At 45.2% G+C, this 15,712-nt stretch overlaps 1 protein-coding gene across 1 annotated transcript; it reads left to right on the plus strand.

Moving 5' to 3' along the window:
• The first annotated feature begins 988 nt into the window (after positions 1 to 988).
• Positions 989 to 2,065, plus strand: LOC147708264 (ubiquitin-conjugating enzyme E2 T-like). The gene has a single exon (XM_086925330.1). The coding sequence runs from the start codon at positions 1,089 to 1,091 to the stop codon at positions 1,674 to 1,676; it is 588 nt and encodes a 195-aa protein (XP_086781456.1). The 5' UTR covers positions 989 to 1,088; the 3' UTR covers positions 1,677 to 2,065.
• The last annotated feature ends 13,647 nt before the right edge of the window (positions 2,066 to 15,712 follow it).

Genomic DNA, 15,712 nt, shown 5'->3' on the forward strand with positions numbered 1-15,712 from the left:
TGTTAACACCATTTGAAGCAGTCCTCGGCATTTTTCCAAATTTCGTGCACTCTTTGTTCGGCGGCCTACCTTTCCTCTTGGGAATAGTAGCAGGAAATCTATTTTTATTCCTTCTGCTCCGATATGCCAAGTCCGGCCACCAGCAACACCCAGACCACCTCTTTGCCATGAGGTATCGTGAGAGGATTTCAAAGAATCTTGGCTTGGCTCATTTAAGAGATCTGAACATACCTTGGTTTCTTTCGTTCAGACCAATCTGGCAAGATTGCATCTTACCTGTTCTTTGGTGCCTGCTTTGCGGACAGGAATGCATGTTGGACATTTATCTTACACTTCCATCAGTACTGCCATCGGATGTTGATGCTTGGCTAGGTCCTGTAACGACTCATGCATCGTGTTGCCCCCAACGGCTGCCAATTCTGATGACGCCATTCATTGAGGTCTCACCGGCAAGTCTGACTGAGGGTGAGATACGAGAAACTACAGGCACACAGGTACCATCTACTACGGACATTGCTAATGCAACAAACACTGACGGCGATGATCCACACTTCTGCACTTTTGATCTGAAGTGGTTCCACTTTCACCTACTATGGTAGACGGTTTATTTGCCAGCCTAGATGATCTGAAGTTTTCTCCTGACACTCCTGAGAATAACTTTTGATTAATTCTCTCAGCGTTCCCTGAACTCTGCAATTCGGCCTTCATTTTTCAAAACAATCCAATAATTTGAACTTTTGGCACAGAGTAATCTGCTTAAAGTAGAACTATTCTTAGAGAACAAGATTTTGTGTTTGAACTTCCCAAAAAGACAATATCTGGCTTCAACCTCGAAAACAAACACAGTTAATAAACGTATGCTTTGGGACGGATTTCAGGTATCAAATTGATGAATGTACTTTCGTTTTATTAAATAAGAGGATATATGCTCATGATTTATGCTTGACTTCAAATGACGCCTATAACTTTTGCATACATTGATTTTTTTTTGTCTGCACATTTATTGGTCCGAGGTATTCGTTAGAACATTTGGCGCCCTGGTCCTACGATTGTCGAGGCGAGTGGACTCCGTCAGAGACCAAAGGATCATGCAAAGGACGTTGAGGCTGAAGAGAGAGCTGATGCTACTGACAACAGAGCCACCTCCTGGCATCACATGCTGGCAGAACAGCAGCCAGCTGGACGACCTGCGAGCACAAATAGTTGGTGGTGCGGATACGCCATACGAAAAAGGAATTTTCAGCCTGGAATTGGTCATCCCGGAGAGATATCCATTTGAACCCCCGAAAATCCGTTTTTTGACTCCCATCTATCATCCCAACATTGATACTGCAGGAAGGATTTGTCTGGACATTCTCAAACTACCACCAAAGGGGGGCTGGAGACCTTCTTTGAACATATCCACCGTGCTCACGTCTATACAGCTGCTGATGGCAGAACCCAACCCTGGTGATCCCCTCATGGCTGATATTTCATCGGAGTATAAATACAACAAGCAGATTTTCTTAAAAAATGCTGCCATCTGGACAGAGAAGCATGCTGTTCAGAGGAAGGAGAATCTGGAAATGTCTGCCAAAGTGGAGATCCCTGTAGGTGTGTGTACCTCCTCTGAATCCCAAAAAAGACCAGCAACCCTTGTGGATGGGAAAGCTAAAAAAGTCTGTCTGGAACCATGATGGTGTGAATGAGGCTTTGTTCAGCGTGAATGGCCTTCATGTGGTTTGCCACCCGAGGCAAAGCCTGCTGTTGGAAAATTAATAGAAGATTTCTTCTGACATGACTAAAGCATAACCAAAAGATTACAAGTTAAACATTGTACTATCTCTAGTTCTAATTGGAATATAATGCTGCTTCATGAAGTCGCGCTTCAATTCTCGTTTCTCTTGAGAGTGCCTGTTCCTAGAAGAGGATAAAAGGCCATCTTTTTTGTTACCTGAACGGTGGCAAAAGTATCTGTGTAGAGGCCCAGAATTTGAAAAGCGCAATGAATGTTACTAGGATGAAGCTCCCTTTGTTAAAATGCATAGGAAGCCTGCAATATGTGTAGTCACTACAGTGTAACTGTTTTGGTATGTGAACAAGCCTATTCAAATGCATGTTTGTATTTTGGGGTGGGACTGTGAACACTTTGCTTTAGATATGTTCAGTGCTTTAGTATTATTGAACTTAATAATTGTGGAGTGGGTGTTATGTGGAAATCTAGGACCCTAGTGAAATTTTCCCGATTCATGCCCATATATAGGTATAATTCACCCAATCCTTATATAGGCATAAGGAATCATTACCTTATTTAGTCTTAGCCTGTGCATCCAAAATACGGCATGGCTACTTCCACTAAACTCCGAGAATCCACAACGATTTCTTGGAAAAACCAGCCTTCGGCAGTCAGGGACTTCCCCCTGCTGGAATACTAAATTATCCAAGAACTCCTGTAGTTTTCAAGGAACTGAGGCACTAGTGACGATATTATGTCAAATCTTACGTCAAACTCAGCACCTTCACAGTATAAATATGCCTACATTTGCCCAGTCAAACACACATTGGTTTAGGAGCAGATCGACTAACTACTTGCCCGACGCCCTGCAGCAGCAAGTGCCGAAGGAAGCTGACCCTCCAGCTGACGCACTGAGAGACGCTGTCTTTTCTCCAGCCGAGAAATCCAGCTCCGGTGTTTCCAGGATACCCTTGCAGGTATCTGGGAAATCGAGTCCTGAGAGAGAGATACAAGACCTCCTTCATTCTAAAACCAAGGTACGGAGCTGATTAGACCCTTAGATAATTCTTGGAGCAGATTCTTGGCAGAAAATTACTAGACTTAAGCTACACCACACTTACTCCTCCCTCGTACTAGACTTAGGTTAGGTACACCGGGGTAGGCATATTTTAGAAGCACCAGTTGAGTACTTTTAGCCATCATTTTATCACTGTATGTATTTTATGCATTTTATATATTCTATGTTTATGGCTTAGAAACCATATCATACTTTTACAGTACTATTTTATAATACTATTCGTATTATATGCCTCGTACTTCTTATCTAGCATTTCAATTGTAGCAGTGCATTTCTTATGCTTAAGAAATAAGACTGTTCAATAAATACTTTTATTGAAAACGCCCGTCTCTCTATTTCTAAAACCAACTCTGGTGAAACGAAGCATGCACGATTGACTGAGTGAAATAGCCGTCTATTGTTTCCGCGACTCTAGAGATACGTTTCATTCTGGGGAAACAAAGTTGTCATGTTATATGGTTGTCAGAAACTAATCCCTTCTTGTTTATTCGAGAACGTTTCTAGTGACCTCTGAGCTAGCTGGCACTAACAATTAAGTCTAGTATATAGGAGATAGACCTAGTCGACTTCAGTCCTACGTCTAAACTAAAGTATATGTTATTCCAATGATCAGAGCCTATTGGGAATATAGGCACTACACTACAGTATCGGTGGTGGTGGTGGTGGAATTGTTGGTGGTGGTATTGGTGGTGGTTGTGGTATTGGTGGTGGTGGTGGTGGCGTTATCGATGTTGGTATTGGTATTGGTGGTGGTGGTTGTATTGGTGGTGGTGGTGGTATTGGTGGTGGTGGTATTGTAGTATTGGTGGTGGTGGTATTGGTGATGGTATTGTGGTATTGGTGGTGATGATATTGGTGGTGGGGGATTGGTGGTGGTATTGGAGGTTTTGGTGGTGGTGGTATTGGTAGTGGTGAGGCTATTGGTGGTGGTGGTATTGGTGGTGGTGGTATTGGCGGGGGTATTGGTGGTGGTGGAGATGGTATTGTGCTGGTGGTATTGGTGGTGGTATTGGTATTGGTTTTGATGGTGGTGGTATTGGTGGTATTGGTTTTGGTGGGATTTGTGGTGGTGGGATTGGTGGTGTTGGTGGTGGTATTGGTAGTGGTGGTATTAGTGGTGGTGGTAAGGTAGTTGTGGTGGTATTGGCGGTGGTATTGGTAGTGGTGGTGGTATTGGTGGTATTAGTGGTGATGGTGGTGGTATTGGTGGTGGTGGTGGTATTGGTAGTGGTATTGGTGGAGAAAATGGGCAGGCCCGGACCCCTCCATGGATGCAGGAGAAATTGGACGTTGAGTGGCTTGGAGACTTTTCTAAATAAAAAGATGCAACAAATAGAGTTGGTTAGAACAAAACAAGGTAGAAACCGATTGTGAAGTCCGTGCTGTGGACACAGGGAAAAAGCCAGATTAATTGTCGCCTCATCTGGTTTGCAGTTTAAGCGGGGCACATCTGTATGTAATGAGTGTGACCCCCCCAGAAGCTCGTATCTGCCCCAGGGCACATCTGTAAAGTGCGGCCCTCAGAATCTGATCTCTGAACCCAGGGCACATCCTGTTTCCTGGCTCTGAACCCCTGCTCCTCAGTCCAGTTGTGATAAACGAGGAAAAAACACAGCCTTTGTGTGCCTTCTGTCAGGATTGCTGCTGAAAGTGCTGGCAGCTCTGTTTAAGCTTTTGTTTCTAAGAATACTTATTCTTGGATGACTGTGTAAGGAGAGAAATATCTCACGACTTGTGTGCTTCAGTACCGAGAACTGAAGGAGCCGACAGACGTTGAGATGTGAGTTCTCAGTTCTTTTTTGTTTTTTTGTTTTGTAAGAAGAAAATGCCATGATGTATGTATTTTCTTTATTTGCATAGGGGAGCTAACTGCAGTGTCCATCTAGCGAAGGTAAGGTATAAAGAAAGCATGAGCTGCATATATAATGTGATAAGGGTAGCCTAACAGAAAACAAAGTGGACACCAATCGAGTCACTGGGAGAAGAGACTTTGAGAAGAGGAAAGAAAGATGAAAGAGGATGGGAGAGAAGCGCATAAGATTACTTTATTATGTCTGTAATACATTGAAGGCTACAATACATATATGGAAATGTTAGATGGGACTGCTCCAGTCACCTATGATAAGAAAGTGAAGTAGCTACTGTACTGTAATAATTTATTACAGTTGAGCTGTGAGAATACCTGCAGTCAAGGAGCACATTTACAGTTTCTGTATAAACCTAAAAGGCAGAACTAGTATTTCAATTCTTCCCTGAAAATGAGCAGTCACTTCCAGGGAGGAATCTTTGATGGCAATATGTTTATTTTTCTGCTGCTGTAGCTCATTAAAAGAAACCAGTATCTCTGCATGTTACAGCACCTTCTAAATGACAACTGTTTTGGCAAATGACTTATACCAAGCTACTTATATGTTTTTGCATCAAAACACTACCTGCATATTGGCTTGTTTATTTGTGCACTAAAGAGTCCACAGTTATTCCAGATATCCCCACCCATACTATATCTTTCAAATGGACTTGCAAGAGATGAAGGATTTAATTTTTGAGGTAAAAGGAGAACGATGTGCCCATGTACTATAAGGAATAAAATACCAGGTCACCTCTGAAATATTTGATTTTGTGGAGAAGTGTGGCTCACTGGTTAGAGGAGGCAGACCCTAATGCAGAGGTCAGACCCGGGACCAGGGTTCAATTCCCGATGCGGCAGGGTCTTGAGCTCAAAATGTCCACGGACTTGATAATTCTCGCCTCGGTGCCTACTCGAATCATGGGTTCACACTCTGCAACTCTGGGCAATAGTTCGCTTACTCTCCACTATGGCCCTACCGCGATGGGATGCCTGGTCTTCACCTTGGGGATGCCCAGTAGGGCTTATCTCGCAGGGAAAGCCAGGACGGGTTCCCAAAGCAAGCGCTAAGAGACATAACATAACATTTTAAGAAGGAGCTTGGCCATCAGCCTCGTTCCTCTACATGCTCAGGGAACCCTTCAGTGACTTGCAATTAATGTATTGTAGAGGGAGCTTGGTTCCACAAAGAATGAAACCAATGCTAGTATGCTTCCCTGATGGAGAGTATAGTGATCATTTCCTGTCATAGTGAAGGAAGTGGCCCTCAGGACCACCCTGGTTACTTACAACCACCTGCTATGCCTTCCCAAGTAATGAAGAGTCGGGCAGACAGTAGAGAATACAAACATACATTTATTAGCAATACTCTACAGAGGAGTCCAATCTGACCTGCACCCTAAGATGTCTGCCGAGGGACTAACTTCCCAACAGTCTACAACATGTAATGATTTTTCCCCAGAGCCTCCAACTACGCCCACAGTGGAAAGTTACCGGCTTGGGCCAAACATGAACAAAGAGGGCACAGAGGGATGAGCTACCACCTGCCAGATTGGTAATTGTTATCTGCAGCCCAAGGTTACTGTGCTGGGCCTCAACGTCGACTAATGTGAGAGCAGAGCTACACACTTGGATAGGTATGCAAGGACAAAGTAGCCTATTCATTAGTAAGTTGAGAAACAGCTTTGAACAGAAGAGAAAATAATAACGAAATACAGTGTTCTGCTGAGGCAAGCAATACGAGTATTGAGGCCTAGTTCAGGCACAGTCAAAACAGCCTAATTGGGATTACAAAAAACAAAATGGAGTCACTCGCTAACTGAAGCCTGCACATTACGGGGATAACTCAGTGGGTTACATAACGTGAATTCAAATGGCATCTATATAGCCACACACTGCTAACATAATTTAGCATGAAACAAGTGCATTGCGGGAATAGGACTTTCACATCTAACAATAGCATGGACTTATTTCCCTGGTTGCGAGACAAACTGTCACCCACCAGGAGAGGGTGGGTTATAAAAAATCAAAGCGTACATCGATCACGCACTCTGTCTTTCTCACTAATACGAAAAGTTTCTATGTATTGGCTGCATAAGTTATTTCCAACAGCGTCTTCTGCTGGGAATCACTCTTATTAAACTATTGAACAAGGGCATAACACCCTGGATGGTTATATAAAGAGTGGGCTGCAACAAATGTACATCACCCAAGCCACCAAAATACTCTCAGGCGCTGCAGCTGCCATTCAACTCTTGTGTGTGCAAAGTACTGTGGAGCAGATTTACAAGCCCCTTGCACCGCTGGTGCACCACCTTGCTAAGTGATATTTTCAAGAACAGGTAAAGTCACCCTCGTGACTTAACCTGTGCTAGTAAATATCACCCCTGTTCCCGCATCACTTTGCGTGTTAGGGGCGTGACATGGGTGTTGCTGTGGATGTTCCCACTCAACACCCATGTCCACTGATGCATTTCCAGATTTACGAGAAATCGTAAATCTGGAAATGCTGCAGAATGCTATGCCACCCTAGAGGTGGAGTAGCGAGGTGCAACGAGGAGAAATGTTTTAATTTCTCCTCATTTTTTTCCTGTTTCAATGCGTGCTGCCTTCTACAGCACACATTGGAAGAGAAAATGACCGCAATTGATTGTTTTTGTGCAGGAAGGTGCCCCTTCCTGCACAAAAACAATCTCCCCACGATACAGGCATACTTGCACCACATGTACAACGGTGCCTGAGCCGGCGCATGGCCGCAGTTTGTGCGCCAGCACAGGGGGAAGCACAGAGATGCAACATATTTTTGTAAATATGCTGCATCCCTGTGCTCCGAAATTAACGCAGTGTGGCGCAGCAAAATGTCTTGCTGCACCGCACTGCATTAGTTTCTTGTAGATCTGCCCCTGTGTTCTGTTCCCATTTTAGTGGTAAATAGTGCAGTATATCGAACTTCAATGACCAGCATACAACTGGACTTCTTGATCTTATGACCTCTGACTCATAGCACATTAGTACTAAGCTCGTATTGTACTGTGTGGAAAAAAATTAGGGGACTTTTAATACATTTGGATTGTTTTTTTAATTTGTCTGTAAGACCTTGTTTTTATGAAAGATTCCGCTGAGAATAACATTCTTCTGCCGTGAAAGGTTTCCTAATGGTCCAGTGGGAAGAGGAGTGACTTCTAATTAAAATAAAAAATGGCAGCCACTCCTTTTTTTACCTATTTGTTGACTTTTGTTACAATCGCCGCACTTCTGCTTTAACTGTAAACATAAGCTAAAGCGTGGGTGCCCCAATTGCTTCAAAAGTAAAGAAATACAAAAAATATTTTTTTTCCATTTCTTTGCTTTTGAAGTAATCGCAGCACCTGCGTTTTTAGCTGAAGTTGTTTAAAGCTGAAGCGCGGTGAACGCATTGTAAAAAAAAAGCAATTCCATTTTTAAAACAAGCATTAGAAATGCAATAGGTCTCGGATTTATTTGAGTTAGAGCTAATAGCATTGTAAATGGCAATGTCTTTTAGCCATGTGTTATGGAGTGTATGCATGTGGTGTGTAGTGAAATTATGTGGGTTGGATTGGAATTGTAGCAATGGTGGCATGCTGCGCTTTAGATGAATATGTTTAAAAGTAAAGTGCACCATACTGCGATTGCTACAATAGTTAATTGTGGATGCGTTAACAATTGATGTGTGCACTGATGGTTGGTGGTGTGTGTGCCTGTAAAAATTGTGCACTGATGGCTGGTTGTGTGTGTGCTTGGTGGAAGCTTGCACTGCCGGCTGGAGGTGTGTGTGCTTGGTGGAAGCGTGCACTGATGGCTGGTGGTGTGTGTGCCTGGTAAAAGCGTGCACAGATGGCTGGAGGTGTGTGTGCCTGGTGAAAGCGTGCACTGATGTCTGGTGTTGTGTGCCTGGTGGAAGCCTAAACTGACAGCTGATGGTGTTTGTGCCCGGTGAAAGCGTGCACTGACGGCTGGTGGTGTTTGTGCCCTGTGAAAGTGTGCAGTGACGGCTGGTGGTGTGTGTGTGTGTGGTTGTGTGTGTGGTTGCGTGTGTGGTGGTGAGTGTGTGGTGGTGAATGTGTGGTGGTGTGTGTGGTGTGTGTGTGGTCTTATGTGTGTGGTCTTATGTGTGTGGTCTTATGTGAGTGGTTTTATGTATGTGGTTTTATGTGTGTGGTCTTATGTGTGTGGTCTTATCCTGCGCACTCACTCTCACTCTGCAGTTATTCTGCACTCACTCTCAATCTGCACTTATTCTGCACTCACTCTGCACTCACTCTCACTCTGCACTCATTCTGCATTCACTCTGCACTCACTCTCACTCTGCACTCTTACTCTGCACTCACTCTGCATTCACTCTGCACTCACTCTCACTCTGCACTCACTCTGCACACACTCACACTCTGCAGCACTCACTCACACTCTGCATCACTCACTCACTCTCACTCTGCACTCACTCTCACTCTGCACTCACTCTGCACTCTCACTCTGCACTCACTCTCACTCTGCACTCATTCTGCACTCACTCTGGACTCACTCACACTCTGCACTTACTCTCACTCTGCACTCACCCTCTGCAGCACTCACTCACACTCTGCAGCACTCACTCTCAATCTGCAGCACTCACTCTCACTCTGCACTCACTCTCACTCTGCACTCATTCTCACTCTGCACTCTGCACTCACAATCTGCACTCTGCACTCTGCACTCTGAATCTGCACTATAAATCTGCACTATGAATCAGCACTCTGCATTCTGAATCTGCACTCTACACTCTGAATCTGCACTCTGCACTCTGAATCTGGATCCTGCGCTCTGAATCTGCACTATGAATCTGCACTCTGCACTCTGAATCTGCACTCTGGATCTGCACTCTGAATCTGCACTCTGAATCTGCACTCTGAATCTGCACTCTGCACTCTGAATCTGCACTCTGCACTCTGAATCTTCACTCGGAATCTGCACTCTGCACTCTAAATTCTGAATCTGCACTCTGCACTCTGAATCTGCACTCTGGACTCTGCACTCTGAATCTGCACTCTGATTCTGCACTCTGATTCTGCACTCTGATTCTGCACTCTGAATGTGCACTATAAAACTGCACTCTGAATGTGCACTCTGAAACTGCGCTCTGAATCTGCACTCTGCACTGTGAATCTGCACTCTGCACTCTGAATTTGCACTCTGAATCTGCACTCTGAATCTGCACTCTGCACTCTGAATTCTGAATCTGCACTCTGCACTCTGAATCTGCACTCTGCACTTTGCACTCTGAATCTGCACTCTGATTCTGCACTCTGATTCTGCACTCTGATTCTGCACTCTGAATCTGCATTCTGAATCTGCACTCTGAATCTGCACTCTGAAACTGCACTCTGAATCTGCACTCTGCACTCTGAATCTGCACTCTGCACTCTGAATCTGTGCTCTGCACTCTGAATCTGCACTCTGCACTCTGAATCTGCACTCCGAATCTGCACTCTGAATCTGCACTCTGCACTCTGAATCTGCACTCTGAAACTGCACTCTGAAACTGCACTCTGAATCTGCACTCTGAATCTACACTCGGAATCTGCACTCTGAATATGCACTCTGATTCTGTACTCTAAATCTGCACTCTGCAGTCTGAATCTGCACTCTGCACTCTGAATCTGCACTCTGAATCTGCACTCTGCACTCTGAATCTGCGCTCTGCACTCTGAATCTGCACTCTGCACTCTGAATCTGCACTCTGCACTCTGAATCTGCACTCTGCACTCTGAGTCTGCACTCTGCACTCTGAATCTGCGCTCTGCACTCTGAATCTGCACTCTGCACTCTGAATCTGCACTGTGCACTCTGAATCTGCACTGTGATTATGCACTCTGAATCTGCACTCTGAATCTGCACTCTGCACTCTGAATCTGCACTCTGCACTCTGAATCTGCACTCTGAATCTGAACTCTGAATCTGCACTCTGCACTCTGAATCTGCACTCTGAAACTTCCCTCTGAAACTGCACTCTGAATTTGCACTCTGAATCTGCACTCTGAATCTGAATCTGCACTCTGAATCTGCACTCTGCAATCTAAATCTGCACTCTGCACTCTGAATCTGCGCTCTGCACTCTGAATCTGCACTCTGAATCTGCACTCTGAATCTGCACTGTAAATCTGCACTCTGCACTCTGAATCTGCACTCTGAAACTGCACTCTGAAACTGCACTCTGAATCTGCACTCTGAATCTGCACTCTGAATCTACACTCGGAATCTGCACTCTGATTCTGTACTCTAAATCTGCACTCTGCACTCTGAATCTGCACTCTGCACTCTGAATCTGCACTCTGAATCTGCACTCTGCACTCTGAATCTGCCCTCTGCACTCTGAATCTGCACTCTGCACTCCGAATCTGCACTCTGAATCTGCACTCTGAATCTGCACTCTACACTCTGAATCTGCACTCTGAAACTGCACTCTGAATCTACACTCTGAATCTGCACTCTGAATCTGCACTCTACACTCTGAATCTGCACTCTGAAACTGCACTCTGAAACTGCACTCTGAATCTACACTCTGAATCTGCACTCTGAATCTACACTCTGAATCTGCACTCTGAATCTACACTCTGAATCTGCACTCTTAATCTACACTCTGCACTCTGAAACTGCACTCTGAATCTGCACTCTGAATCTGCACTCTGAATCTGCACTCTGACTCTGCACTCTGATTCTGTACTCTTAATCTGCACTCTGAATATGCACTCTGATTCTACACTCTGAATCTGCACTCTGCACTCTGAATCTGCACTCTGCACTCTGAATCTGCACTCTGAATCTGCACTCTGCACTCTGAATCTGCACTCTGAATCTGCACTCTGAATTATGAATCTGCACTCTGAATCTGCACTCTGAATTCTGAATCTGCACTCTGCAATCTGAATCAGCACTCTGCACTCTGAATCTGCACTCTGAAACTGCACTCTGAATCTGCACTCTGAAACTGCACTCTGAATCTGCACTCTGCACTCTGAATCTGCATTCGGCACTCTGAATTCTGAATCTGCACTCTGAATCTGCACTCTGAAACTGCACTCTGTATCTGCACTCTGAATCTACACTCTGAATCTATACTCTGAATCTGCACTCTGAATCTACACTCTGATTCTGCACTCTGAATCTGCAATCTGCACTCTGAATCTGCACTCTGAATCTGCACTCTGCACTCTGAAACTGCACTCTGAAACTGCACTCTGAATCTGCACTCTGAATCTGCACTCTGAATCTACACTCGGAATCTGCACTCTGAATATGCACTCTGATTCTGTACTCTAAATCTGCACTCTGCACTCTGAATCTGCACTCTGCACTCTGAATCTGCACTCTGAATCTGCACTCTGCACTCTGAATCTGCGCTCTGCACTCTGAATCTGCACTCTGCTCTCCGAATCTGCACTCTGAATCTGCACTCTGAAACTGCACTCTGAAAAAGCACTCTGAATCTACACTCTAAATCTGCACTCTGAATCTACACTCTGAATCTGCACTCTGAATCTACACTCTGCACTCTGAATGTGCACTCTGCACTCTGAATCTGCACTCTGAAACTGCACTCTGAAACTGCACTCTGAATCTACACTCTGAATCTGCACTCTGAATCTACACTCTGAATCTGCACTCTGAATCTACACTCTGCACTCTGAATCTGCACTCTGCACTCTGAAACTGCACTCTGACTCTGCACTCTGAATCTGTACTCTTTATCTGCACTCTGAATATGCACTCTGATTCTGCACTCTGAATCTGCACTCTGCACTCTGAATCTGCACTCTGCACTCTGCACTCTGAATCTGCACTCTGAATCTGCACTCTGCACTCTGAATCTGCACTCTGAATCTGCACTCTGAATTATGAATCTGCACTCTGAATCTGCACTCTGATTTCTGAATCTGCACTCTGAACTCTGAATCTGCTCTCTGCACTCTGATTCTGCACTCTGAATCTGCACTCTGAATCTGCACTCTGAATCTGCACTCTGAATTCTGAATCTGCACTCTGCACTCTGAATCTGCACTCTGCACTCCGAATCTGCACTCTGAAACTGCACTCTGAATCTGCACTCTGAAACTGCACTCTGAATCTGCACTCTGCACTCTGAATCTGCACTCTGCACTCTGAATCTGCAATCTGCACTCTGCACTCTGAATCTGCACTCTGCACTCTGAATCTGCACTCTGTATCTGCACTCTGAATCTGCACTCTGCACTCTGAATTCTGAATCTGCACTCTGCACTCTGAATCTGCACTCTGAAACTGCACTCTGTATCTGCACTCTGAATCTGCACTCTGAATCTACACTCTGAATCTGCACTCTGAATCTACACTCTGATTCTGCACTCTGAATCTGCACTCTGCACTCTGAATCTGCACTCTGAAACTGCACTCTGTATCTGCACTCTGAATCTGCACTCTGAATCTACACTCTGAATCTGCACTCTGAATCTACACTCTGATTCTGCACTCTGAATCTGCACTCTGCACTCTGAATCTGCACTCTGCACTCTGAAACTGCACTCTGAATCTGCAATCCGAATCTGCACTCTGCACTCTGAATCTATGCTCTGCACTCTGAATGTGAACTCTGCACTCTGAATCTGCACTCTGAATCTACACTCTGCACTCTGAATCTGCACTCTGAAACTGCACTCTGAAACTGCACTCTGAATCTGCACTCTGAATCTGAACTCTGAATCTACACTCTGCTTCTGCACTCTGATTCTGCACTCTGAATCTGCACTCTGCACTCTGAATCTGCACTCTGCACTCTGAATCTGCACTCTGCACTCTGAATCTGCACTCTGCACTCTGAATCTGCGCTCTGCACTCTGAATCTGCACTCTGAATCTGCACTCTGCACTCTGAATCTGCACTCTAAATCTGCACTCTGCACTCTGAATCTGCACTCTGAATCTGCACTCTGAACTCTGAATCTGCACTCTGAATCTGCACTCTGAATCTGCACTCTGAATTCTGAATCTGCACTCTGAATCTGCACTCTGAATTCTGAATCTGCACTCTGCACTCTGAATCTGCTCTCTGCACTCAGCACTCTGATTCTGCACTCTGAATCTGCACTCTGAATCTGCACTCTGAATTCTGAATCTGCACTCTGCACTCTGAATCTGCACTCTGCACTCTGAATCTGCACTCTGATTCTGCACTCTGAATCTGCACTCTGAAACTGCACTCTGAATCTGCACTCACAAAGTCATCTGGCAGCTTCCTACTGTAACAGACGCATAGGCCCTTCAGGTCGGCACTCAAATTGCCTGCGGTCCCTCCTAGAGTGTAGAGCGACAGGCAGCATGAGATGTGTATGCGGCCCAAAGTTGATGAATACTCAAAACAGTCTGGAATGAGTCCACGGGACATCTTGTAGCACAATCAAGCGCTGCTCCATCATGGTCAGCGACAGGCCGGGCCTCCTCTTCCCTATGACTGCGAGGCATCACGGGATGAAGACGGAGCAGCTCTGCAGCTAATTAGACAAGAAAACTTACAAGGAACTACATGCATGGCTAAATAGTCTGGAGTGCAGGGAGTGTCGGCGCGATCCATCTCTTTCCCCGTCCCATACACCTATGACTGTAGCGGGTTGAACATTAACTCACTGGGATGGCACTTTTCTCGCCCGTATCCTGGCACATGCAGAGAGGCGACTGAGGAGCAACTGGTATTTTTCAAACGCAGTTCCTCGCTGCATTATCCGCCAGGGCATCAATCTTCAGCTCAATTGTTGCGAAGAACAGCACAAGATGTTTAAGCATTTAGATGAGAAAATGCACTGTGCGCACGCTTTCCATATCTATGCAGCCATTTCCTCTCTCGTGGCTGTATTTGTTTTCAAAGGGGAGGACTGGGAAGGCGTTTTGAAAGGACGCGAAGGAAATGGTCATAGAATTGCAGTAGAATGGATTCCTCATCAGGAAATGTGCTTTGAGCTGCAGTCAGATAGAACCGTGCCCGATAAACAGATTCCGTGCGTGCTCTTTGGACGCCGTAGCGCTGAGTGCACTGTTGATGTGCCTCACAACGTTTAGTAACATATATACAGCATGGATGGGTCTAGGAGGAATGAAATAATGACCCGAGACACATATTTGGAAAACTTTCAGGGTCGGACTGTTGTTTAAACAAGCAGAACATTGACGATACCGCGGCCGTCGCACTGACACATGAAAGGAAGCAGAAACCAGTCCTTCTGAAACGAGCAGTGGTGCGCACCCGCGCGCCACTGCTAACATACCTTTTGAATTATCGCGGCCGTCAAGCCGCGATCATTGAAGAAATATGGCCTTCTGGTGTGCGTGACCGCACGCAATATGCCATAAGCGGAGCTACTTTCCCGCCTATAGCCTATTGCGTGCTCTCTTCCGAAAACACACGCACGAGAAGGCCAATCGAAATTAAGCTACCAAAAAAAAAGACGAAAAATCACGAGCAGCCAGGAATTTGTTAGGTAGGTTTTCGGAGACGCTAACAAAAAGACTCTTGGGCTCCGCCCACACTGCTACACAGTGTGACGTAGGCCCGAGCCCTAAAAAGGCATGCAGCTGCATGTAAATGCATTGTAAAAACAGTAACTAAAAACGAGTGGGAGCACCACCTTCACTGCAGCTCCGATCAGAGCACAACAGATGGTCTGTAGGGCCGAAGGAAATGAAAGGAGTACACCAAATGCATGAGGATTGTTAAAGGGGCAGTCTTTCAATGAATAGCAATTGCAAAAAGATAACAGAGTGACCAAAATAAACAGGCAACCACAAACACAGGCAGGAAAAGAAGATACATATAGTCCCACGAAACACAGATATGCAACCAAGGTGTAAAGATACAGTAGTCAGGCCATGCTGTGTGGGAGGAAATGAAAGACAAAAAAATGAGGGACAAAAGGAATGACTGACCAAAAACAACAGAGGATTTTTAAACGACACTGAAACAAACAAATGAATAGCAGTGGGTGGACTTGACCCCCAGAAGAAGATACAATAGGTCTTGAAAGCTCAACTTAAAAAGGAAATCCAGACAATGCCTC

The sequence above is a fragment of the Lissotriton vulgaris genome, chromosome 6, assembly GCF_964263255.1.
Source record: "Lissotriton vulgaris chromosome 6, aLisVul1.2, whole genome shotgun sequence".
Lineage (NCBI taxonomy): Eukaryota > Metazoa > Chordata > Amphibia > Caudata > Salamandridae > Lissotriton > Lissotriton vulgaris.